Below are 27652 nucleotides of genomic sequence, written 5' to 3'. Positions count from 1 at the left end.
GACAAATTTAATACTGGGAAAACCTCCCTGATCCCTTCTCCTGCACTGACATAAAAGAATCAGATCCTGGTTTAAAGTATTGTGTGTAAGGCTACACATTTGACAGAGAAGCATCCCTGTTTGTGCAGTGGGGTGGTATTTTCCTCTTTTATATTGTGGTGCTGCACCGGTCACCTTACAGAGGCACCGGAATCTGGGGCAACACACAAAATTGCTGGAGGAACTGATCCCATACCCTCCACGTTCAGCAAATCATTCTCTGTAACTTCCGCCATCTTCAATGGGATACTACCACATCTTTCCCTCCACAACCCGCCCCCACTCTGTTTTCCGCAGGGATCGCGCTCTCCGTGACTCCCTTACACACTGGTTTCCCCCACCCCCAGTGATCTGCCTCCTGGGACTTAACCCTGCAAGCAGGACAAGTCATTTCACCTCGTTCCTCACCACCATTCAGGGCCTCAAATAGTTCTTCTGGGTGAGGTGACTCTTCACGTGCGGGTGTGGGGTCATCTACTGTATTTGGTGTCCTTCGTGTGGCCTACTCCGTATTGGTGAGACACAGCGTGGATGGGGGATCACTTTGCGAGCACCTTCGCTCCACCTGCAACAGGCAGGCTTTCCTGGTGGCCACTCATTTCAATTCCACGCCCCATTCCCATCCCGACATGTCGGTCTATGACCTCCTTTACTGCCATGATGAGGTTGCTGCAATTAGCCGATGGCCCAATTAACCAGAATCCACTGTACTATCCTGAGATTCATTTTCTTGTGGGCATTCACAGTGAATACTAAGAAACACAATAGAATCAATGAAAAACCACACACAAAGGCAGACGAGCAACCACAGTGCAAAATATGACAAATTATTGAAATACAAAAACTAGATAATAATAAAAATGATAAATAATACTGAAAGATGAGTTGTAGAGTCCTTGAAAGTGAGTCCAGAGACTGTGGAATCAATTTAATGTTGAGTTGAGTGAAGTTATCCACATTGGTTCGGGAGCCTGATGGCATGGCCATAGGGTAATAACTGTTCCTGAACCTTGTGCTGTGTAAGGCTCCTGTACCAGAGGGCATGGAAGTGACAGAGAGAACTGGTGGAGTCTAATTGGAGAGAAAGAATTCCCCATCCCACCCCCTCTTCTCCCCCTCCCTCTCCATGTACCTAGCACTCAAAGGTTCCCCACCTCCCTCCCTCCTATCTTATGCCCCAACTTCCTCCCTTATCAGATTCCGTCATCTGCTGTCCCTTCTGTCGCCATTCCAATTCCTCCCCCTCCATCTGCCTACCACCACCTCCTCATCTAGATCCACCTTTTACCTCACATTTCCTCCAGCCATCTTCCCTCTTTCGTCCAGTTCTGATGTAAGGTCTCGGCCTGAAACGTCAACTGTCCACTTCTCTCCACAGATGCTGCCTAATCCATTGAGTTCCGCCAGAACTTGGTGTGTTAGTTCGATTGTGTATTTGCCGTGGTCAAAGGGAATTTGAAATTAGGCTGTTTCTCGCTCTTAAGGCAGCAGTATGACTCACTAAGATCCAAGTAACATCAATGTGACTGCATTGTCATGAAGTTTCTTACTTTTGGATTTGAATTACAAGCCCAGGTGTCCAGACTGTTTCATTTCTTTTATATGCTTAAGGGATGTGTGCTTCACATGCTGAACGAGTATTTAATTGCCCACCCATAACTACCCAGGGTCTTGAGAAGGTGATGGGGAGCTGCTGTTTGGAATTCCTGCTGTTGTTGAGGTGTGGGTGCGCCCACAGCGCCATTAGGGAGGGAGTGCCAGGATTTTGTCCCAGCAATGGCATAGGGGGTATTACCACAAGAAAGCAATGTCCATCATCAAGAACCCCTCCAGGAGGAGGAGATGGCAGCACGACGGAGCGCACATGGCCTCTCCGATGAATGATATCTGTAATCTGTTAAGTGGGGGACCGTGCACAATCCTGATTTGATGGAGACAGATGTGAGAGTACGGAGGAACATCTGGAAAACTTCTGAAATGCCCGCTTCACTGCGGCTGCCACCATGTGGTAACCGGAATCTCCGGAGCAGAAGGCCCTGAATCCTCGGCTTTGCTTGTTTCAGCGGCCGGGGCTAGGTCGAAGGCGCTCGGCAGAGGATGGCGCTCGGGAGGCTGTATCGGAGGGGCTGGTCGGAGGCTCGAAGTTTTCAGACAGACGGACTCAGTGTCGGCTGTGGTTGGCTGCTTCCAAGGCATCAGCTAGTTGACGGTGCCTGGAGGTTTATGGCAGGGAGTTTCTCCCTTTTGCCGCCTGCTATCTGGGACTCAGGAGTCAATCGACCTGGGGACTTTGAGACTTTTTTTTACCGTGTCCCTGGTTTGTTCTTCATCAAATTATGGTACTGCTTTGCACTGCTGTAACTATATGTTATAATTATGTGGTTCTGTCAGTGTTAGTCTTTGGTTTGTCCTGTTTTCTGTGATATCACTCAAGAAATATTGTATAATTTCTCAATGCATGTATGCATTTCTAAATGACAATAAAAGAGGATTGGGTGTTCTCATAATCTAATCCATTCTTGCTGTTGCCATCGGCAGGAGGTACAGGAGCCTCAGGTCCCACACCACCAGGTTCAGGAACAGTTAATACCCTGCAACCATCAGACTCCTGAACTAGTGTAGATAACTTCACTCACCTCAACACTGAACTGATTCCACAACCTACGGATTCACTTTCAAGAACTCTACATGTTCTCAATATTATTTATTCACTTATTCATTAATTATTATCATTATTCGTTCCTTTTTTGTACTTACACAGTTAGTCTTTTGCATGTTAGTTGTTTCACAGTCATTGTGTGTAGTTTTTCATTGATTCTATTGTATTCCTTTGTTCTATAAGGAAATGAATCTTTGTTCCTGTAAGGAAATGAATCTCAGGGTAGTATATGGTGACATGTACATACTTTATTTTGAACTTTGATATACAGTGGACACGTCAGGGCCAGGAAATCTTGGCCCAATTAATCAGCTTCTCCAGTTAGCCAAAGTTTCATGGAAATAATTTAAAAAGGTATAAAAAAAAGACAAGCTACCATTTATCAAACAGATTATTTATTTAATTACAGAGCAAATTAGAGCACTATCAATATTATTGCAGTACTATAAAACCGTGTATTAGCTTCTAATAGTTATCAGTGGAAGAATTTATCTATCGTGTTCTTTTGATTGACTATAAAAGAATAAAATAAAATAAAATCAGCGCAGACACCGAGTGAGATATTAGATTGACTTCAAACAGTGCTTTTGACAATTTCCTCCATTTTAATTGGAGCACTCAACATGATTGTTCTTCAAGTTCTGCGTGCTCCTAACATATTAAGATAGTGAAATCCTTTAATTTTCACTCCTAGTGTTTTCTGGTGTCTCCATGCCTGAACACTTGAAATCTCAGTGAGCAAAACAGTTCTGAATTGTCTTGTTGTTTGTTACTCACCAACTATCAGTGACAAAAATTTTGACACAAGCAAGCAAGTGACACTACTTAAAAACTGCTCAGCCACACAACTTGCACGTGGCGCTCAGAAACTGTTTGGCAACAGTCTCCTGCCCCCAGTTAAGCAGCATAGTCTCCCAAATAAACAAAGAGAACCCCAGCTATGTTCTCAATATGTTTTTGTTCTTGAGTTTTCCCAAGTAAGCGGCTGCCCTGATTAACCAATGACCCAAGTAACCGAATGCACTGTATTTCCAAGTGAGGATAGTGTGTGACTTGGTGGGCAACTTGCAGGCGGTGTTGTTCCCTTGCCTTTGCGGCCCTTGTCCTACTGCTTGGGAGAGGTAGTGGGTTTCAAAAAAGTTGCCTAGGGAGTGTCGGTGAGTAGCTGCAGTGCTCCCTGTAGATGGTACACACCTGCTACTCCTCACTTCAGATACTGAGGGGTAAAGTGTCCGTACTAAGGCATTGATCAGGTCACACTTGGAGTATTGTGAGCAGTTTAGGGCTCCTTATCTTAGAAAGGACGTGCTGGCATTGGAGAGGGTCCAGAGGAAGTTTGCAAGAATAATCCCGGAATGAAAGGGTTAACGTATGAGGAGCGTTTGATGGCTCTAGGCTTGTACTCACTAGAATTTAGAAGAATGGTGGGGGGCAGGGGTGGATTTCATGGAAGCCTGTCGAATATTGAAAGGCCTAGGTAGAGTGGATGTGAAGAGGATGTTTCCTATAGTGGGAGAATCTAGGACCAGAGGGCACAGTCTCAGAATAGAACAGAGATGAGGAGGAATTGAGTGGTGAAACTGTGGAATTCATTGCCATAGACAGCTTCGGAGGCCAAGTCATTGGGTATATTTAAAGTGGAAGTTGATAGATTTTGATTTGTAACGGGTGTCAAAGGTTATGGGGAGAAGGCAGGAAAATGGGGTTGAGAGGGAAAATAAATCAGCCCTGATGGAATGGTGGAACAGACTCAATGGGCTGAATGGCCTAATGCTGCTCCTAAGTAAGCATATTAAAATCCTTGCTGACCTGATGCACACATCAGCCTTTGGATAGTAAGCGGTGGGGTCAGTTGGCTCTGGCTTCACTCTGCTTATACTTTTTTCCTTCTGTGATTTGTGAGCGATAATAATGGTAAATATGTAGTTCAATGCCTCCATGAATATGTATTTTTTCATAATTAACATTTTTATACTTATTTATTACATCCTTTTTCATTTAAAAAGTCTGTAATAATTGTAACTTAATTGTCACAGTAGTATTAACAATATTGTGACAATTAAGTAATATTGAGACAAATGGGCCTGTTCAAAGCTCAAAGTAAACTTATTGTCAAAGTACATATTTGTCACCATATACAACCCCGAGATTCATTTTATTGCAGGCATTCACAGTAGAACAAAGAAATACAGTAGAAACCATGAAAAACTGCACGCAAAGACTGACAAAGAACCAACGTGCAAAAGCCAATACATTGTTGAAATGCCAAAAAAGACCCCTAATAATTATATAAATAATACAGAGATCATGAGTTATAGAGTCTTTCAAAATGAGTCTATAGGTTGTGGAATCAGTTCAGGGTTGAGGTGAGTGCAGTTGTCCACATTGGTTGAGGGGTAATAACTGTTTCTGAACCTGGTGGTGTGAGTCCTGAGGCTTCTGTGCATTCTTCCTGATGGCACCAGTGAGAAGAGAGCATGTCCTGGGTGTTGGGGATGCCTGATGATGGACGCTGCTTTACTGCAACAGTGCTCTATGCAGATGTGGTCAATGGTGGGGAAGGCTTTACCTGTGATGGACTGGACATTTTCCTTTTCCTTTCAGGGGCTCTGGTGTTTCCATACCAGGACATGATTCCATGCTGTATCTCCAAAACAAGAACAATAAATATTTAAATTTTCTTTAACAAATTCAACACATTAAGCTTGTCTGTCACTGTTCCTTCTCCCGGCAGGAACTCCAGAATTCATGGCTCCGGAGATGTATGAAGAGCATTATGACGAATCCGTCGACGTTTACGCCTTTGGGATGTGCATGCTGGAAATGGCTACCTCAGAATACCCCTACTCCGAATGCCAGAACGCTGCCCAAATCTACCGGAAAGTAACCAGTGTAAGTCTGATTCCTTCTCATTGTTTTTAAAGATCAAGGGATGATCCGTAGCTTTAAACTCCTTGGTGCTATTATATCAGAGAGTGTCTTGGGACCAGCACAAAGGAGGCGTGAGAGCATCATTACTTTCTTAGAAGATTGTGAAGATTCAGCAAGTCACCTGAAACTTTGACAGGCTTTTATAGATGCGCAGTGGAGAGTGTCCTGACTAGTTGCATCATGGCCTGGTATGTAAACACCAGTGCCCAGGAACGAAAAGGTTTATAGAAAATGGTGGATACAGCCCAGTCAATCACAGGTAAAGCCCTCTGCACCACTGAGCATATTTAGACGGAGCGCTGCCACAAGAAAGCAGCATCCATCATTAACAACCCCACTCCCAGCATCCAGGCCACGCTCTCTTCTCGTTGCTGCCATCTGGCAGCAGGTACAGGAGCCTCAAGTCCCACACCACCAGGTTCAGGCTTCAACCTTCAGGCTCCTGAACCAGCATGGATAGCTTCACTCACCTCAACATTGAACTGATTCCACAACCTACCGATTCACCTTGAAGGACTCTACAACTCATGTTCTCAGTATTGTTACTACTAATTTACTTTTTAATTTGCATAGTATGTTGTGTTTTGCACATTGATTATTTGTCAGTCTTTGTGTGTAGTTTTTCATTGATTCTTTTGTATTTCTCTTTTCTACTGTGAATATCTGCAAGAAAATCAATCTCAAGGTAGTATATGGTGACATATATAGTACTGTGCAAATGTCTTAGGCACACACATATAGTTAGAGTGGTTAAGAGTTGCACAGTACTGTATTTGTTAATGTGGTGCGGAGAGTGAGTTTGTCAATCTCGCGGGAGCAAAGGATGTTGGGAATGGCTAGGGTGGAGCCTGCAGTAGGGGTGTGGACAGGTGGCGGAGAAGGAGGGACAGGTTGGGGGTGGCGGGTGTGCAGACACACCCAACTTTGAGGCACCAGTCAAGATCATTTGATTCCAAACAATTGGTTTTGTTGATCATTACAGAATGTCTCTCTGGTGCTTTCCACTCCCTTCCCTTTTTCTCAACCATGATTCCCCTCTCCCTGCCCCCTTCCCACTGTCAGTCCACAATAGAGACCCATATCAGAATCAGGTTTATCATCCTCATGTATGTCATGAAATTTGTTTTTTTGTAGCAGCAGTACAGTGCAATACATAAAATTACTACAGTACTGTGCAAAATTCTTAGGCACGCTATCGATATATATATATGTGCCTAAGACTTTTGCACAGTACTGTACGTACATTCATAGCAAATTTACTTTGAACTTTGAAACACCCTTAGTTATTCGAAAGCAAATCTCAAGCCCCCCAGTGACCTTTGCTGAGCCTGTCTCTCAACGTGCACGACGTGCTTTTAAGGTTAGAGGAGAGAAGTTTAAAAGCAAAGCGATTTTTTAATGCAAAGTTTGGTCGATGCCTGGAATGGATTACTAAGTAGAAGCAGGCTTTTAGACAGACATGTGAATAATGGGTGGTGGGGGTGGACATTTTTACCAAAGGAAATGTAAGGCGTTCCTTCTGTCTAGCCTGCTGGTCACCCTCGGGCAGGATATAGCACCTGCTTAGCCCCTCCACCCCCGATCAGGGTCAAGTGAAGCCATGGGAGAAGGTGGCGGATGGCCGTGCGAGCAGTCGGTGCATGTCGCGAGTCCTGGTTATGTGACCACTGACTCCCCGCAGACTATCTCACAAGAGCTGGTAATAGCTGTGGTCACCCGTCTTGTAAGGACATTGCCCAGAAGAAGGCAATGGCAAACCACTTTTGTAGAAAATTTGCCAAGAACCATCATAGAAAGAGCATGATCGCTTCGTCATACAACATGGCACATACAGTGATGATGATGCATGAATATGAGAGGAATGGAGGAATATGAATGGTACACAGGATGAAGGCATTTAGTATTAAACAGCATTAGGTTAGCACAGTATTGTGGGCTAAATGTCCTGCCCAGTACTGTATTGTTCAATGTTCTGCAGCAAATACTCACTCGTCTGGTTTGGCCACCTGATAATGAATGTGCTAGTGTAAAGTGTTATGCCAACCGCTACGCTCACAGACTCAGTAGGCCTATTTATTTGTTGCTTGAATAGACATGAACAGCACCCCATGCCACTAAAGGTCAAAGTAAATTTATTATCCAAGTACGTAGTGTCACTATAGAACAGGGGTCCCCAACTTTTTTTGCACTGCGGACCGGTTTAATATTGACAATATTCTTGCGGACCGGCCGACGGGGGGGGGGGGGGGGTGGTGTTCAAGTAGGGTTAAACTCACCTCAACATTTCTTTTACAATTAGGTTTGCCAACTTTCTCACTCCCAAATAAGGGACAAAAGTAGCAGTCAAATCCTGGGACACTTTACCCTAGGATAGACTACCATTACCATGAAACCTTGCGCGGGCACCTGTGTGTGCATGCGCGTACGTGCCGATTTTTTCCACAAATCGGTTTTGCCTTCATCTTCTCGACTATACTGTACATACATTATTTCTACTTTTTATAGACTGTGTATTTATCATATCATTCCTGCTTTTACTATATGTTAGTGTTATTTTCGGTTTTATGTGTTATTTGGTATGATTTGGTAGGTTATTTTTTGGGTCTGGAAACACTCAAAAAATTTTCCCATATAAATTGATGGTAATCGCTTCTTCGCTTTACGCCATTTCGGCACGAAAGGTTTCATAGGAACGCTCTACCTTAGCGGGGGAAATACGGGACAAGGGCAGTCCCATATGGGACAAACCAATTTAGCCCAATATACGGGATGTCCCGGCAAATATGGGACAGTTGGCAACCCTATGTTCAAGTTCAACAGTGCATGACAGGGAATGAGGAAAGGTGCAGCTGACTCATATCATTTATTCACAGCCCGGTAGCACATGCTCTACGGCCCAGTGGTTGGGGACCGCTGCTATAGAGTACCCTGAGATTCATTTTCTTAAAGGCTTTCACAACAAAGAACTACAACAGAATCAATAAAAAACTACACAAGCAAAGGTGGACAAATGGTCAATGTGAAAAGAAACAAAACTGTGCAAATATTAATTAATTGATTAAATGATAATTTACTTATGTGATTGCTTGATTAATTAATTAAGTCCTTAATAGTGAGTCCATTGGTTGTGTTCAGTGATCAATTTAGAGTTGAGGTGAGTGAAGTTATCCACACTGGTTCAGGAGCCTCACAGTTGAAGGGTGATAACTGTTTCTGAACCTGGTGGTGTGGGACCTAAGGCTCCTGTACCTCCTGCCCAATGGTAGTAGTGAGAAGAGAGCATGGGCTGGTTGCTGGGCTCTTTGATGATGGATTCCGCTTTCTTGTAGCAGCACTCCTTGTAAATGTGCTTAATGACAGGGAGAGCTTTTCCTGTGGTGGTGGACTGGACTATATCCACTACCTATAGTTGGCCTTTCCTTTCTTGGGCATTAGTGTTTCCATACCAGGCTGTGGTGCAACCAGTCAGGATACTCTCCACTCTACATCTGTAGAAGTTTGTCAAAATTTTGATGTCATTCTGAATCTATTCAAACTCCTAAAAAAGTAAAGGCGCTGCTGTGCTTCCTTATGGCATTAGTGTGCTGATCACGGCTCAGATCCCTTGATATGATAAGACCAAGGAATGTAAAGTTACCAGTCCTCTCCACCTCAGATTCCCTTTTGAGAACTGGCTCATGGACCTCTATTTTCCCCCTCCTGTAGTCAATAATCAGCTGTTTGGGTTTGCTGATGTTGTGAGAGAGGTTGTTATGGCACCATTCAGCCAAATTTTGAATCTTCCTCCTACATGCTGCTTCGGACAACAATAGAGGTGGCGTCAGCAAACTTAAATATGGCATTAAAGTTGAGTTAAAGGGGCTCATTTCTGTCCAGCGTTCTCGTACATGGTAAGTTCTACACTGCAGTGGTGCTGGCGTCAGGGGAGGACATTGGAGAGTGTTACTTTCTATCTGCTCTTTGCTGGGGCTGCTTTTGTAAAATCTGCCCTTGTGTTCCTGCTCCTAGGGCATTAAACCGGCAAGCTTCAATAAGGTGAGCGACCCCGAGATCAAGGAAATCATCGAAGGATGCATCCGACAGAACAAGTCGGAAAGGTGGGTTTTACAGATGGGGCTGGGCAAGCAACAAGGGCTCTCCATGACAGAGTTGCAGTGAGGAAACGGGGAAGAAATTAGTTGAAACTGCAAGCAAAAACATCATAGCAGCTTATTCAAAATCAAGATTGCTTAATGTCATTTCCAGTACATAAGTGTAAAGGAGAACAAAGTAATTGTTACTCCAGATCCGATACAGCACAGAAAAAAGCAATAAGATGAAAGTCCAAAGTTTAAAGTTAATTATTATCAAAGTGCATATATGTCACCATAAATAACCCTGAGATTCATTTGCTTCCAGCCATCCTCAGTAAATCCAAGAAACATAATAGAATCAGTAAAGAATGCACCCGACAGTGCAGAAAAGAAAAGAAATAATAATAAATAAGCAATAAATATCGAAAGCATGAGATGAAGAATCCTTGAAAGTGAGTCCATAGGTTGTGGGAATGGTTGAAGTGATGGAACGATTAAGGTTATCCCCTCTGGTTCAAGGTCATGATTGTTGAGGGGTAATAACTGTTCCTGAACCTAGTGGTACGAGTCCTGAAGCTGCTTCCCGATGGCAGCAGTGAGAAGAGAGCATGGGCGGGAGGTGGGAGTCCTTGATGATGAATGCTGCTTTCCTGTGAAGCACTCCGTGTAGATGCCCTCACTGGTGGAGAGGGGTTTACCTGTGATGGACTAGGCCATAGCCTCTTCTTTCTGTAGGATTTTCCATTCAAGGGCATTGGTGTTTCCATACCAGGTTGTGATGCAACTAATCAATATGCTCTCCACCTAACGTCTACAGAACACAATAAAAATTTTAAAACGCAATAAATATATATATATTAGCTTATGTACATAGATTGATTGATTGGTTGTCCATAAAGGGACGCTAGGCACAGGAGTGTCTGTATGTAAGTTGACTGACATGAAATGATAAAGTAGTGGTGATTGGGGTATGGAGGGGTGGGTTAGTAGGTGGAAGTGTTGATCAGCCTTACTGCTTGGGGAAAGTTATCCAGGTAACAATGCTGCGTGGGCTGTTCCGAAGCCAAACAGGTGACCATTAGGAGCAGAATTAGGCCATTTGGCCCATTGTGTCTGCTCTGCCATTCCATCACTTATTTTCCTTCTCAACCCCATTCTCTTGCCTTCTCCCCATAACCTCTGATTCCTTGGTAAACCACAAGCCTATCAACCTCCACTGTAAATATGCCCAATGACTGGGCCTCCACAGCCACCTGTTGCAACAAATTCCATAGATTTGCCACCCTCTGGCTAAAGAAATTCCTCCTCATCTCTGTTCTAATAGAATGGGTTTCTCCTCCGGATGGACTGGTTCTCTCCCACGTTTCAAACACTAATTTGTCAGTAGTTTAATTGGTCACTTGGGTGTAGTTGGGCAGCACAGGCTTGTTGGGCTAGAAGAGCCTATTACAGTGCTGTAAAAGAAAGCAGAATAAAGTGTTAAGTTTACAGAGAGAGAGTGCAGTGCAGGCAGACAATAATGTGCAAGAACATAGGTTGTGAGGACAAGAGTCCATCTTATTGTAGTAGTGCACTAGTCTTATGACATCAGGATCGAAGCTGTCCTTAAGCCTGGTGGTGTGTGCTTTCAGGCTTTTATAGCTTGTATCTTCTGCCCAGTGGGAGGAGGCGGAATGAGAGAATGTTCGGAGTGGTTGGGCTTTTTGATTATGTGGTTATTTTATCGAGGCAGTGAGGAGTCCGTGGATGGGAGGTTGGTTTCCATGAGGCGCTGGGCTGCATCCAAATCTCTGCAGTATCTTGTTGCCATGGGCAGGGGAGTTGCTGTACTAAGCCCTGATCCGTCCAGTTAGGATGCGTCAATATTAAGTGCAGTGGGTAGAGGGGAACAAATGGATGTTATTTACTTTGATTTCCAGAAGGTGTTCAAAAAGGTACCACATAAAAGACTTACCCATCAGATAAGCATGCATAGAGTTGGGGGTGATGTATTAGCATGGATAGAGGACTGGTTAACCAATAGAAAGCAGACAGTTGGGATACATGGGTGTTACTCTGGTTGGCGATCAGTGGTGAGTGGTGTGCCGCAGGGGTTGGTGCTGGGCCCACAACTGTTCACAATATACATTAACCATCTGCATCAAGGGACCAAGTGTAGTGTATCTAAGTTTGCTGATGACATTAAATTGAGTGGAAAAGCAAATTGTGCCAAGGATACAGAGTCTGCAGAGAGATATAGATAGGTTAACTGAGTGGTCAAGGGTCTGGCAGATGGAGTACAATGTTGGTAAATGTAAGGTCATCCACATTGGAAGGAAAAATGGCAGATCAGATTACAGTTTAAATGGTAACAGATTGCAGTATGCTGCTGTGCAGAGGGACTTGGGAGTCTTGTGCGTGAATCACAAAAGATTGGTTTGCAGGTGCAGCAATCTAACAAGAAGGCAAATGGGATGTTGGCCTTCATTGCTAGAGGGATTGAATTTAAGAGCAGGGAGATTATGCTGCAACTGTATAGGGTACTGGTGAGGCCGCATCTGGAGTACTGCGTGCAGTTCTGGTCTCTTTTTTTGAGGAAGGATAGACTGGTTTTGGAGGCAGTGCAGAGGAGGTTCACCAGGTTGATTCCATAAATAAGAGGGTTGGATTACGAGGAGAGATTGAGTTGCCTGGGACTATACTCGCTGGAATTCAGAAGTATGAGAGAAAATCTTATAGAAACATATAAAATTATGAAAGGGGTAGATAAGATGGAGGCAGGAAAGTTGTTTCCACCGCTAGGTGAGACTAGAACTAAGGGGCATAGCTTCAAGGTTTGGGGGAGTAAATTTAGGACGGAGATGAGGAGGAACTGCTTTTCCCAAAGAGTGGTGAATTTGTGGATTTCTCTGCCCAATGAAGCAATGGAGGCTACCGCAGTAAATATATTTAAGACAAGGTTGGATAGATTTTGGCATTGTAGAGGAATTAAGGGTTATGGGGAAAAGGCAGGTAGGTGGAAAGGATTCCATGGTCAGATCAGCCATAATCTTATTGAATGGTAGAGCAGGCTCAACGGGCCAGATGGCCTACTCCTCCTCCTGTTTCTTACGTTCTTGTACCGTGGTGCAGGTATTTCCAATCTGTTAGGTAGGGTTTACTAGAATATTAATGTATAGGTGAAAAATAGACATTGTTTCATAGTCAAGATACTATCTGAGAAGAATTTGGAACCAAACAATCCCCAACTGAACACTGTTCATACAGAAGTTCAGAAGTAAAGGTGTTTCCCCAAACTTTTATGTCAGCAACAACTCAAGCGAATTTCCACTGATGCAAGGTAGAGAGCATTTTGATTGGTTGCACCACCGTCTGGTATGGAGGTGCCAATGCACAAGACTGGAAAATGCTGCTGAGGGTTGTAGAGTCAGCCAGCTTCATAATAGGCACTAGCTTCCCCAACCAGTGATGCCTCAAGAGGGCAGCATCCAACATTGAGGACTGTCACCATCAGGGACGTGCCCTCTCTCATTACTACCATCAGGGAGGAGGTACAGGAGCCTGAAGACCCACACTCAATGTTTCAGGAAAGACTTCTTCCCCTCCACCATCAGATTTTTCAATGGACAATAAACCCATGAACACGACCTCACTATTTTTACTCTTTTTGCACGACATTTCATTTTTAATATGTGCACTCAGTGGCCACTTTATTGGAACCTGGCGTGGTCTTCTGCTGCTGTAGCCCATAAACTTCAAGGTTCGATGTGCCACTGCACACCACTGATGTAACGGGTGGTTATTTGAGTTACTGTCGCCTTCCTGTCAGATTGAACCAGGCTGGCCATTCTCCTCTGATCTCCCATTAACAAGGCGTTTTCACACACACAACTACCGCTGACCAGATGCTTTTTAAAAGTTTTTTGCACTATCCCCTATAATCTCTTTTAAGCATGAAAATCCCAGCAGACCAGCAGTTTCTGTTGCCTGGCACCAACAATCGTTCCACAGTCAAAGTCACTTTGATCAAATTTCTTCCCCATTCTGATGTTTGGTCTGAATAACTGAACCTCTTCACATGTCTGCGTGCTTTTATGCATTGAGTTGTAGCCACATGATTGTCTGATTAGATGTTTGCATTAACGAGCGGGTTGTGCACAGGTATATCTAATAAAGTGGCTACAGATTTGTACTTTTTATGGTCAATTATAGTATTTTTATGTATTGCACTGTACTGCTGCAGTATAAATATCTACTGGTCCAGTCTACCTACTGTAGTTTGCAATATTTATATATTTTGTATATATTATTGTAATATAGTAATAATTTTAATGTATTGCTCTGTACTGCTGCTGCAAAACACAACATATTATAGTGATATAAACCTGATTCTGATTCTGAAGCAAAAGTGTGCAGTCTAGAGTCCTCCCCACACCTCAAACCTGGTCCTCCAGAGATTCAAGGAGCATGGCCTAACCTCTGATCACCTTTGCACAGGCTTGCCATAAAGGACCTCCTGAGCTACGCCTTCTTTGCCGAGGACACGGGCCTGCGGATCGAACTGGCTAAAGAGGACACTAGGCAGGACTCCTCGCTCGCCCTGCGCATCTGGGTGGAAGACCCCAAGAAGCTGAAAGGCAAGCACAAGGACAACGAGGCGCTGGAGTTCAGCTTCGACCTGGAGCAGGACACCCCTGAGGAGGTGGCACAGGAGATGGCAAGTGCTTAACGGGTCGCAAACCCTCTGTGTGTCTCCCTGTGTGTGTGTCTGTGTGTGTGTGTGTGTGTGTGTGTGTGTGTGTGTGTGTGTGTGTGATCTCAGTGTGCACGTCTCCCTCCGCACTAGTGTGTGTTACTGTGTTTGCCTGTGCCTCCTTGTGTTGTCTCCCTGAATGTCTCCCTGCGTGCATGTGTGCGCAAGTGCTTACACACGTGTGTGTTTTTCTCTCTCCCTCTGTTTTTCTTGTGTATCTTGCTGACTGCATGTTTGTGTGTCTCCCTGTGTGCGTGTCTCTGAGTCTAGCACCTTTGGGGTGCTAATGCAGCTTCTGTCTGTTCCCTGTGGGCTGAGGTGGGGGGCTGCGGAGACAATCGTCACTGCCGTTTGCCACCTCCACTGACCTGCAGCACGTTTGGTGGTTCCAGGTCCGATCGGGCTTTTTCCACGAGAGCGACTCCAAGCTGCTGTGCAAGTCCATCCGCGACCGGGTCTCCTTCATCAAGCGGAAGCGCCAGAGGACGCAGCAGATCCGCGAGGTCGAGGAGCAGGAGAAGCTGCGCCCTCAGCCGGAGCAGCTGCCGCCCCCGGCTGCCGCCGGCTGGCACCACCACCTGCCCGAGTCCGAGGACCCAGAGGTCGACCAGCATGTGCTGCAGAGTAAGCTGCTCGCCAACACTGCTTCAGGTAAGCTTCCACCTCCTCCCGCTCCGTCTCCCACCTCTCCCTGCTCCCCCAGCATTGTCCAGTCCCGTTCCCCTGGCGCTATCCGACCGTTCTCCTCCTGCTTTCACCAGAGTAGTCCTCCCCTCTAGAAACACACAGGGCAAAACCTGGCAGCATCCGTGGGAAGCGGGTTAATGATTCAGTTGTTAAGTAGCATGGAACAGACCCTTCAGCCCATCTGTTTTGCATCAACCCGTACCTGGACTGTGCTCTTGTACAAACAGCTCTTGTGTACTACTCACTACCTTGACTTCATCTGTTGTACACGTGTGTGTATATATACACACGCCTCACACACCTGCCCCCCCCCCACGCACGTCCTACACGCACCCACACACCCATAGAGCAAAAGGCCCTTCGGCCTCTAGTCTGTGCCAAACTGTTACACTGCCTAGTTCCAGCAAACTGCACCCGGACCATAACCCTCCACACCCCTCCCATCCTTGTACTTATCCAACGTCTCTTAAATGTTACATCAAGCATCTGCCTCTCCCACTGGGATCTCATTCCACACTCGCACCACCCTCTGACTGAAGAAATTCCCCTCAAGTCTTTCACCTTTCACCCTCAACCTATGGTCCCGATTTCTAGTCTTGCCCAAACTCAGTGGAAAAGCCTGCTTACACTTACCCTGTCTATACCCCTCATAATTTTGTAAATCTCTTATCAAATCTTATTCTCCTGTGCTCCAGGGAGTTAAGTCCTAACTTATTTACCCTTTCCCCATAACTCAGGTTCTCAAGTCCCGGTAACATTCCTATAAATTAGCTCTACACTCTTTCAGCCTTATTGATATCTTTCCTGTAGGTAGATGACCAGAACTACACACAATATCCAAATTAGTTCTCACTACATCTTGGGCAACTTCGACGTAACATCCTAGCTCCTGTACTCAGTGACTTCATTTATGAAGGCTAATGTGTCAAATGTTTTTTTTTAATGACTCTATCTACCTGTGATGCCACTTTCGAGAAATTATGGATCTGTGTTCCCAGATACTTCTTTGCTGCACTTTCAGTACCCTACCATTCACTGTGTAAGACCTACCCTGGTTGGTCCTCCCAAAGTGCAACACCTTACTCTTGTCTGCATTAAATTCTATTTATGCAACACACAAAAATTGCTGGTGAACGCTGCAGGCCAGGCAGCACCTATAGGAAGAGGTACAGTCGACTATTTGCCATTTTTCTGCTCATTTTTCCGGCTAGAAGTTTTGATAATCTTCCTTGCTATCCACTGCAACCCCCCCCCCCACCCCGTCTTGATGTCATCGGCAGCTCTGTTGATCTAGTTTGCTACATTGTTGATATAGATGACAAACAGGAATAGGCCCTTCAGCCCACTCTGTCTTTACCGTCCGTGATGCCAAATTAAACTCATCGCAGAGGGAGGAGGGTGACATGGCTGGTGTAACACTATTACTGTGTCAGTGATCTGGCGTCAATTCCTGCTGCTATCTGTAAGCAGTCTGTATTTCTCCCTGTGTCCGTGTGGATTTCCTCCGGCTGCTTCGGATCCCCCCCACATTCCAGACATATCGGTCAGTAGGTTAATTGGTCCGTGGGTGCAATTATGTGGCGTGGGCTCGTTGGGCCGGAGGGGCCTGTTACTGTGCTGTATCTCTTAAAAGTTTAAAGATCTCCACCATCCAGAGCTGTGCCCCCTTCCTTTCTGTATTACCGTTGGGTGGGGGGTGGTGGAGGCACGGGAGACTGAGGACTCGCACTCAGCATTTTCTGAACTGCTTCTCCTCTGGCGTCAGATTTCTGAGCATTACCTGACTATTTTGCTCTTTTTTATGTTTTATATATTTGTATTTCATGTATGGTAATATTTTTATATGATTCTGATCCCCTCCGCCTGCACAGGATCCATGTCTCTCCATTCTTCGTATATTCACATGTCTATCTAAAAGCCTATTAAATGCCTCTATTGTGTCTGCCCTGTCACCACCCGTGGCAGCCCGTTTCAATGGTGTCTCCCTCTGAGTGTGAGAGTATGTGTGGAGTTTGCACATTCTAGTGACTATGTAGCTTCTCCCACCCCCGGCCACAATCCCGAGTGCTCCACTTTCCTCCCACGTCCCAGTGTCATTCAGATAGGTTTCATCATACTCCAGGTTAGGGTTGCCAACTTTCTCACTCCCAGACAAGTACGGGACACTTGTGTTTACCCCGAGAAAGACTACCATGACCATGAAGCCTTGCGCGGGCACCTGTGTGCGCATGTGTGACGTGCACATACGTGACGTGCGCATGCATGTATGTGCCAATTTTTTTTCCTACAAATCGGTTTTGGCTTAATCTTCCCGATTCTGTCTGAGTGAAACTACACTGTACATACATTATTTCTACTTTATAGAGGCTGTGTATTTATCATATCATTCCTGCTTGTACTATATGCTAGTGTTACTTTAGGTTTTATGTGTTATTTGGTATGATTTGATAGGTTATTTTTTGGGTCTGGGAACGCTCAAAAATTTTTCCCATATAAATTAATGGCAATTGCTTCTTCGCTTTCTGCCATTTCGGCGTACAAACGGTTTCATATGAACTCTCTACCTTAGCAAGGGAAATACGGGACAAGGGCGGTCCCGAATGGGACAAACCAATTTAGCCCAATATACGGGATGTCCCAGCTAATACGGGACAGTTGGCAATCCTACTCCAGGTGTGCTTGGGGAGCTGGTGGGCCAGCCAAAGAGTACGGTACAGGGAAACAAGTGAGGGGATGGCCTGGCTGTCATCTTGTGGGCAGAATTATATTTGTTATTTCTGACTTTTACATATGGCATGTAATTTATTGTTTTGTCACAGCAGTCCAGTTCAAAAACATAACAATTACTATAAATTCTGAACAGAACAGTAGAAAGAGAGAAAGAGAGTGGAATAATGAGTTACTTTGGCATAGCAGCTAACAATCGGAGTCCAATTCCCACCGCTGTCTATAAGGAATTGGCTCATACTCGCGTGACGGCATGGGTTTCCTCCCATGTTCCAAAGACGTACAGGTTAGGGTTGGTAAATTGTGGACACGCATGGCAACACCTATGTGCCCCCAGCACATCCTCAGATTGTGTTGGTCGTTGACGCAACAGCACATTCACTGTATGTTTCGATGTACACATAAAGCTAATCTCACATTGGACCATCCAGAAATCTGATGGCAGAGAGGAAGAAGCTGTACCTGAATTATTGACTGATGGTAGTGATGAGAAGAGAGCATGTCCCAGATAGTGATGGCTCTCAGTAATGGAAGCTGTCGTCTTGAGGCACTGCCTCCTGAAGATGTCCTCGACAGCAGGGAGGGCTGTACCCATGAAGGAGCTAGCTAATTGACTTCTGCAGACTCCTGTGATCCTATACATTGGAGCCTTCATTCCATGCAGTGATACAACCAGTCAGAATGCTCGTCCTGGTACATCTGTAGAAATCTGTTAGACTCTTTGCAAGAGATTAGATTAGTTGCCTAATCGACAAGAGGGGAATCTTCAGTAATTGCAGGCTGTGTTTGGGTGAGACAATACCATATGTTCTAATATAGCCTCTTTTCTTCTCCCCCTCCCCCTTCACCCCCACCTCCCCCTCTCTTCCCCCTCTCTTCCCCCCTCTTCCCCACTCTTCCCTTTCCCCTTCCCCTTCCCCTTCCCTCTTCCCCCCTTCCCCCCCTTCCACCCTCTCTGACCCCCTCCCCTCCTCTCCAACCCCCCTCCCCACTGAATCATCATCCTGCAGTTGACAGTGTGTCAGACAGCAACCCACCCTCTGCCATGTGCTCTGAGACTCAGGGAGGCGTGGGTTTCATCACCGCAGTTGCCTCTGCGGCAGAGCCTGGCACATGTGCGCCACAGGTCTCCTCGGGTTCCAGCGTGGAGTCGCACCACCCTTCAGTAGGACTCCCTCAGCCGCAGCAGCAGGCCGTGGCTGGATACCAGCAGACAACTGCGGTGAGTAAGCACCAAAGCTCAGCGTTGGTCGTGGTGGGGTGGTGTCATGGGACTGGTCAGTTGAGGGAGCAGGAAATCTGCAGGAGAAGCTTTAGAGAGGGTGCTGAGGAGATTTACCCAGATGCTGCTTGGACTGGAGAGCATGTCTTACAAGGATTCTCTCTGGAGCAAAGGTGGATAAGAGGGACCTTGATGCAAGTATAGAAGGTAAGAAGCATAGATCGAGCGGACAGTCAGAGACTTTTCCCCAGGCTGGAAATGGCTATTAAAAGGGGCATAACTTTAAGGTGCTTGGGGGAGATTATAGAGTGGGATGTCAGAAGTAGGCTTTGTACAGAGTGGTAGGTGTGTGAAACGCACTGCCAGGAGTGGTGTGGAGGCCATTGTACAGTTTTTGTGCATCTAAGCAGTGATTTGTTTCTAACAGGTTCAATGATACAGAATGCTAACATGTGTTTTGCTGTCAATTTGCAGCCCCTGACCCAGCCGGTGGTTCCGGATTCCCAGAGGCCCGCGAGACAGATGCAGGATAACCAGAGGTAGGGTTACTGTTCAAGCTACTGGCAATAACCCCCTTCCCAGTTGGTATGATAAATGCAGTTGAGTCCAGACTGCTGTATGTGAAGGGTTGGCGAGCTCCTTAAGCGGACTGTACCAGCGAGCTGGGAATTCCCCTTGTCTTCTTCTCTCTCCCCACGTCCCCATCTCTTACCCGCTTCTCCTGGGTCCCAACACCAGTACAGCACAGGAGCAGACTCTTTGACCCACCATGCCTATGCCGAACATGAGGCTAATCTGAATGAATCCCATCGTCCCATGAATGGTCCATGCCCCTCACTCGCTGCCTGTTTATATGTCTGTCTAAATACCTCTTAAACTTCATCGTCATGCCTGCTTCACCTGCCTACACTCTGTGCTTTTCAAAAATCTACCTCCTCCCACCTTAAACATCTGTAGGTCACTCAAAATTTTCGGGGAATTTGAGGGGTGGTTAAGAAGGTGTTTGGTGTGTTGGCCTTCATTAGCCAGGAGAGTTGAGTTCAGAGTCGCAAGGTAATGTTGCAGCTCTATAAAACCCTGGTTAGACCATGCTTGGAGTATTGTGTTCTGTTCTGGTCACCTCATTATAGGAAGGATGTGGAAGTTTTAGAGGAGATTTACCAGGATGCTGCTTGGACTAGAGCTCAAAGTTCAAAATGAATTTATTATTTACATATATGTCATCATAAACAACCCTGAGATTCATTTTCTTACGGGTATACACAGTAAATACAAGAAACACAATAGAATCAGTGAAAGACTGCACCCAACAGGACAGACATACAAGCAATGTGCAAGGGTTAACACACTGCAAATACAAAAGAAAAAAAAATAACAATAATAAGTAAGCAATAAATATCAATAGCATGAGACGACAAGTCCTTGAAAGTGAGTGTATAGGTTGTGAGAACAGTTCTGTGATAGGGTGAGTGAATTTATCTCCACTGGTTCAAGAGCCTGATGGTTGAGGGGTAATAACTGTTCCTCAATCTGGTGGTGCTGGGCCATGTCTTATGAGGGAAGGTTGAGCGAGTTAGGGCTTTTCCTTTTGGGGCAAAGGAGGATGAGAGGTGACTTAGTAAGAGGTGTTTAAGATGATAAGAGGCATAGATCAAGTGGATAGCCAGAGATTTTTTTTTCCCCAGGGTGGAAATGGCTAATACGAGGGGACATAATTTTACGGTGATTAAAGTAAAGTGTAAGGGGATGTCAGAGCCAGGATTTTTACACAGAGTGGTGGGTACATGGAACATGTTGCTGGGGTGGTTGCAGAGGCAGGTACATGAGGGGCATAGAGACTGTTAGGCACATGGATGATAGAAAAATAGAGGGCTATGTAGGAGAGATGGGTTAGATTGATCTTAGAGTACGTTAAAATGTCAGTACAACATTATATGTCAAAGGGTCTGTACTGTGCTGGACTGTTCTATATTAAACCTATACTCGCTAGCATTTGGAATATCCAGCCCAGGGGATAAAGACTGATACTCTACCCTATCTGTGACTCTCATAGTCCTGTATATTTATATCAGGTCTTCCAAGAATAAGAAATCTGGCTTTGTCCAACTTCTTTTTAGATGGTACTCTCTAATCCTGCTGAATGAACCCTCCCCAAAGCCTTCACATCCTTCCTGTAAGAACCTAAACTCTGCACATTACAGTGGATTCCAGTTAATTGGCCATCAGTTAATTGGGGCATCCGCTTATTTGAAACAACTCTTGAAGAATGAAAACTATTGAAGAAACTAGCTGGGATTTCCTGCATTTATTTTGGGACGTTATACCACTTAATTGAGACAGGAGACTGTTGCCGAACAGTTTCTAACTAGTGCCGGTCGTGTGTACTTCTATGGCCATTAGACACTGCACCATGCTTAGAGCAAACTGATTTTTAATAGCGTCAGTTGCATATGCTTGTGTTATGTTACTCATTTAGGCTGACCGATGTCAGATGAAAAAGCAGTAATTTTTGACACTACTTCATGCAGGAAGGTAATGAAAGCAGTCTAGGAACTGCACCAGGTGTCTGCACTGAGCTTGTTCATTTACAGTGGATCGAAAGAACACAGCAGCATACACTGGATGAACTCCTCTATCAATAATTATTTGGAACTAATGCACAGTTTTATAATACTGTAGTTATATTGGTAGTATTCCAATTTGTTCAATATTCCATTTAAATATGTAATTTGTTACTCAGTTACTTTGTCTTTTTTATACCTTGTTAACTATTTCCATGAAACTTAGGCTAATTGAGGCATCCACTTAATTCAAAGTACAAAATAAATTTATTATCAAAGTACAGGTCGACCTATAATCCAGCACCTGAGGAGTGGCGGATTAGTGAAAATGCCGAACTACAGAAGGATCACATTAAGCAATAACTAACTGCCTCATCATACCTTTAAAATATCATGTAAATCAGTACAAGTTAGATAATAATGAAACAGGAATATTAAATGAGTAGCAAGTGAAATTTTAAGAAATTAATATACTGTACAGGCACAGATAAAATAAAGGGAACAGGTAAATGTATAGAAATTAACTCATACAGAACGGTTGAGCACTTCTGCTTCTAAAGTGAGACGTTTAATATACCTTCAGGCAAAGTTACATGTCTGCAAGTGTGGGGTTGTCAGGATCATCAACATCTTCATCTTGAAAAATGAGTGAAGCATCAGGAACTGGTGCTGAAACTGGCACAACAGTTTCTTCAAAAACTGTTGATGTTGGTGGCAGCACATCTGGGTGAGCAGAAGTAGAAGTCGGAGAAAGGTCTTCTATACACCACATTTCACGCGACCGCCAGGCAGCCGGGGATTGGGCGCTGGGCTCTTCCCTCTTCACTCGCAGTTTTTGAGGGAATCCTCATTAGTTTCTTTTCCTCCGCTTAGTAATATGCTTAAATTCAGCGGGTTGCCACTTCTGATCTGAGGTCGTAGGCAGAAAAGAATGGAGCACCAGCCAGGCGACGCCAGAGGACAGTGCGCGACTGCCGGCAGGTGGGCAAGAAGGCAGTGCCAGCTCCCCTGCCGGCTGGTGGGTGCCAGGCGGTTGCACCTCATGCAAATGATGTTAATAAATGCAGGAAAACAAGCAGGAATCGCCTGTCTGTGCTTACAAGAGCGGGCCAACACGTGAACAGATCTAGCGCAACCAAAACAATGCACAGCAGATTGGTACAGTGGCCCAGGAAATTTGAAATTACAGTTGCGCGGAAAATTTTAAATCAGTGCCAAATTATCAAAGGAACCGGATTACAGGTGGTACATATATGTAACCACATACAACCCCGAGATTCATTTTCTTGCAGGCAATCACAGTAAAAACAAGAAACACAATAGACTCAATGAAAGACTGCACCCACAGGACAGACAACAAACTGCAAATACAAAAAGAAAGAGGGGAAAAATTAAATAATAATAATAATAATACTAAATAGGCAATAAATATCGAGTCCTTGAAAATGAATTCATAAGTTGTGGGAACAGTTCAGTGATGGGGCGAGTGAATTTGAGTGAAGTTATCCCCTCTAATTCAAGAGCCTGATGGTTGAGGGGTAATAACTGTTTCTGAACCTGGTGGTGTGAGTCCTGAGCCTTCTGTACCTTCTTTCTGATGGCCCCAGCAAGAAGAGAGCATGAGAGATGTTGGGGGCCTTTGATCATGAATGCTGCTTGCCTGCAACAGCACTCCATATAGATACTTAGCGGAGGAGAGGGCTCATCCATGATGGACTGGGCCATATCCATTACTATTTTTAGGCTTTTCTGTACAAGATCATTGGTATTTCCGTACCTGGCTGTGATATAACCAGTCAATATACTCTCCACCACCCATCTATAGAAGTTTGTCAAAGTTTTAGATAATGCCAAAATCTTCACAAACTTCTAAGAAAGCAGAGGCGCTGCCGTGCTTTCTTTGTAAATGCACTTACGTACTGAACCCAGTACGGATCATCTAAAATGATAACATGTTGGGCCAAATGTATTGGTCCAGATGTTTCCCAATTAACCAGAATCCACTGTATTCCACAAATGGTCCAAGTAAAGTTTTATACTTCCTGACTTGTATGCTCAGTGTTGCATCAGATGAAGGCAAATATGCCGTACACTGCCTTTACCACCCTGCCACTTTCAGGGAAATGTGGACTTGCACCCCAAGATCCCTCTGTCTATTAGTGCTCCTAAAAGTCCCACTATTGTTTGATCTCTCCGGTTCCTGATTCCCTCTCCTTTTTGGTTCCGGGGCCCCTGCCTCTTTCCTTCTCTGCATTGTAACTTTCTCCACCTGCCCTCCCCTCCACTTTCTCCTTCACGCATCCCCTCCCACTTTGGCAGCTAGGCTATCACAGATGTCTTCCCACTTCAGCTGTAACGTTATAAATGATCCACAGAAGAGTTCAGTGTTGCTGGCTTTTCCTCTTGGAGACGTACTTACAACAGTTCTGCATTTTCAGTGGGACTCCTGACGCGGTTAAAGAAGTCTCCAACGGCAGTGACCTTGGGAACGGAAAGGCCCAGAAGTCTCAGCCGAGGAGGCCCTCCTGCGCACGGGAAAGGCCGGAGAAGTCGACCAAGTTCCAGCTGACCGTCTTGCAGGTAACTGGAATGGTGGGATAGTAGGATTGTCCACTGAGGAGAAGCGAAATAGGTTGGGCCTGTATTGTTTGGAAATAAATGAATGTGGACCAATTATGTTGAACTCTTTGCTCCAGAGAATAAAGATCTAACCTTTCCCCATAATTCAAATGCTCTATTCCTGGCAGCATCCTCATAAATCTACACGTTCATGATCATGCCTGTAAAAAAAATTTACCACTTTATATTTTATCTATTATTACACAACATTGATTCCAACAATCATCAATTTAAATTTTGTAATTGTGGAATTTTGTATGTGTGCTGAATGAGGGGCTTTGTTTCAGACTAAGAGTCAGGTCATTTAAAACAGACGTGCTTGCATATTCTTTTTCTCAGAGGGTGGTGAATCTCAAATTCTCCACTCCAAACAGCATGGAGGCCAGATGTGGACAATAGCTGGAGAGGCAGGTGGTGTTGAGGAAGCAGGGGGTCTGCAGAAGGGCTGAGACAAATTAGGAGAATTAACAAAAAAGTGGCAGATGGAATTTCGTGTAGCAGGGTGTTTGGTCGTGTACTTTGGTAGAAAGAATGAAGGCATAGACTTTTCTAAATAGGGAGAAAATTCAGAAATCAGAGATTCGAAGGAACTTGGGAGTCCTCATGCAGGTTAATTTGCAGGTTGAGTCAGTGGTAAGAAAGGCAAATGCAATGTTAGCATTTGTTTTGAGAGGACTAGAATATAAAGGCAAGGAAATGTTGCTGAGGCTTTATGAGGCACTGATCAGGCTGTACTTGGAGTATGGTGTGTATATTTGGGGCCCTTTTCTAATGAGGGATGTGCAGCATTGGAGATGGTCCAGAGAAGGTCTACGAGAATGAAGGGATTTGCGTGTGAGGAGTGTTTGATAGCTCTATGCCTATACTCACTGCAGTTTAAAAGAATGAGGAGGGATCTCATTGACACCTGTTGAAGATTGAAAGGCCTAGATAAAGTGGACGTGGAGAGGATGCTTCCTATAGTGGGGGAGTCTAGGACCAGAGAGCACAGCCTCAAAATAGAAAGATGTCCCTTTAGAACAGAGATGAGGAGGAATTTCTTTAGCGAGAGGGTGGTGAATCTGTGAAATTCATTGCTACAGACAGCTGTGGAGGCCAAGTTATTGGGAATATATTTAAAGCGGAGGTTGGTATGTTCTTGTAAGGACATCAAAGTTACAGGGAGAAGGCAGGAGAATGAGGTTGAGAGGGAAAATAAATCAGCCACGATGGAATGGCGGAGCAAACTCAATTGGCCGAATGGCCTAATTCTCCTCCTGTGCTTTATGGTCTTAACTGGTTGTGATATCCCAAATGCAGTCTGTGTGAGGGGTGAAGTAGTTGGGGAAGGAGGAGGTCAGTGTTCAGTGTTGCTGAAAATGTTGAGACCTGTGTCACTGTGAGCCTGATGCCCCCCCCTCCCCCCGCCCCCACCAACAGGTTTCCAGCGAGGGCGACAACATGGTGGAGTGCCAGCTGGAGACGCACAACAACAAGATGGTTACTTTCAAGTTTGATGTGGATGGGGATGACCCTGAAGACATAGCCATCTACATGGTGAGTCTGGTGACCGAACAAACCAGTAAGAACACCCTCTCCCAGTCGTCATAGAGTCGCATAGCATGGAAGCAGGGCCCTCGGCCCAACTGGTCGACGCCGACCATAGTTCCCACCCAATCTGATCTTAACTCTTCTTTCTTCCATCAGTAATCTTTAAAATCTTTAATTTGACCTTTCCTTTCCACGTACCTGTCCAATTATCTTGAAAGTTGAAAAGTAAATTTGTTATCAAAGTACACATATTGTCACCATACACAACCCTGAGATTCATCCGAATACAAGCATTCACAGTAGAACTAAGAAATACAATGGAATCAGTGAAAAACTAAACACAAGGATGCACAAGCGACTGTTCATTTCGCAGATGCTGCCTGACTTGCTGAGTTGCTCCAGCATTTTACGTACATAGCTTTGGATTTTCAGCATCTGCAGAATTTCTCATGTTTATTACTCAAACACTTTCTCTGGCAGCTCATCCACTTATGTTTTAAAAAACACAAAGAAAATTGTCCCTCAGATTCCTACTAAATTTCTCCCCTCTCACCTGAAACCTATGCCCTCTCGTTCTTGATCCTCCAACCCTGGGGAAAAGACTAAGTGCGTTCACCCTAATCTACCTTCATGTGGTTTAATACATCTGTCACCATATACAGCCCTGAGATTCATTTCCCTGAGGGCATACTCAATAAATCCTGAGAATGGTAACCATAACAGACTCAATAAAAGACCACACCAACTTGGGCCAACTTGCACGGACAGCCAATGCATTCACAGTAGAACAAAGAAGTACATAGAATCAATGAAAAACTACACTAGCAAAGATGGACGAACAACCAATGTACAAAAGACAACAAATTGTGCCGATGCAAAAAGAGAAGCAAAAGTATAATAATAATTAAATAAAAAATGAATAAAGTCCAACCTCTTCCTCAGTCCCTCAAGTCCTGGCAATAACCTTGATAACCCTTCTTTGCTCTCTTCCCAGCTTAGTAACAGCTTTCCTATAGCAGGGTGACCCCTCAGTCTCCTGTACTCTACGAAGAATGAAATTGGAGTCTGAGGTGTGAATCTTAAACCTGTAGGAGTGTGGGTCCCACTGAACCTATCCCTTTTGTCCTTTGATTCCTCCCTCCCTTTGCCCCATCCTGTCCGCATTTGAGAGGCCACCCATTCCCCCTATGGTGGTAGGTTGGAGATACGTCTCTACCAAAGTTGATGTAAGGCGCTCCTTCCATCCGCTATCTTGCAGGTCACCCTTGGCAAGGTGTAGCACCTGCTTAGCCCCCTGATCAGGATGACGTGAAGCCATGGGAGCAGGTGGTGGATGGTCGTATGAGCAGCTGGTGCAGATCACAATTCCTGGTTATGTGATCACTGATGCCAGGCAGACAATCTCTGAAGGGTATTGATAATGGCTGTGGTCACCCATCTTGTAAAGACACTGCCCAGAAGAAGGCAATGGCAAACCATTCTGCAGAAAAATTTGCCAAGAACAGTAATGGTCGTGGATAGACCGTGATCACCCACATTATACATCATGGCACGTATTATTTATTTATTTAAACCTTACATCCTTCCCACAACATGAGGGGAGTAAAAATCATCGCGTTACAGACATGTGAAATTATAAGTCTAATGGCTTGTAGAAAGAAGTTGTCCTGTAGCCTATAGGTCCTGGCTTTAATGCTACAGTAGCGTTTTCCAGACAGAAGCAGCTGAAACAGTTTATAGTTGGGGTGACTGGTGTCCCCAATGATCTCTTAGTCCTTCTTTATACACCTGCTGCTGTAAATTTTCTCAGTGGAAGGAAGTTCACATTCACAGATGCACTGGGCTATCTGTACCACTCTCTGCAGTGCCCAG

General features: G+C 44.9%; 1 protein-coding gene across 2 annotated transcripts in view; it reads left to right on the top strand.

The window, feature by feature from the left end:
• The window catches only part of LOC134339027 (serine/threonine-protein kinase WNK3-like), a 150860-nt gene that overhangs the window by 90250 nt on the left and 32958 nt on the right, over positions 1-27652 (top strand). For both annotated transcript variants that reach the window (XM_063035282.1, XM_063035283.1), the window contains exons 5-12: positions 5433-5590; positions 9638-9726; positions 14179-14398; positions 14827-15085; positions 18859-19070; positions 19545-19609; positions 24070-24211; positions 25670-25786. In XM_063035282.1, coding sequence (XP_062891352.1) covers positions 5433-5590; positions 9638-9726; positions 14179-14398; positions 14827-15085; positions 18859-19070; positions 19545-19609; positions 24070-24211; positions 25670-25786 — 1262 coding nt within the window. The remainder of the gene's footprint in view (positions 1-5432; positions 5591-9637; positions 9727-14178; positions 14399-14826; positions 15086-18858; positions 19071-19544; positions 19610-24069; positions 24212-25669; positions 25787-27652) is intronic.

Source organism: Mobula hypostoma, chromosome 28 (genome assembly GCF_963921235.1).
Source record: "Mobula hypostoma chromosome 28, sMobHyp1.1, whole genome shotgun sequence".
In the NCBI taxonomy this organism is placed as follows: domain Eukaryota; kingdom Metazoa; phylum Chordata; class Chondrichthyes; order Myliobatiformes; family Myliobatidae; genus Mobula; species Mobula hypostoma.
This window is presented reverse-complemented; position numbering and strand designations above follow the sequence as displayed.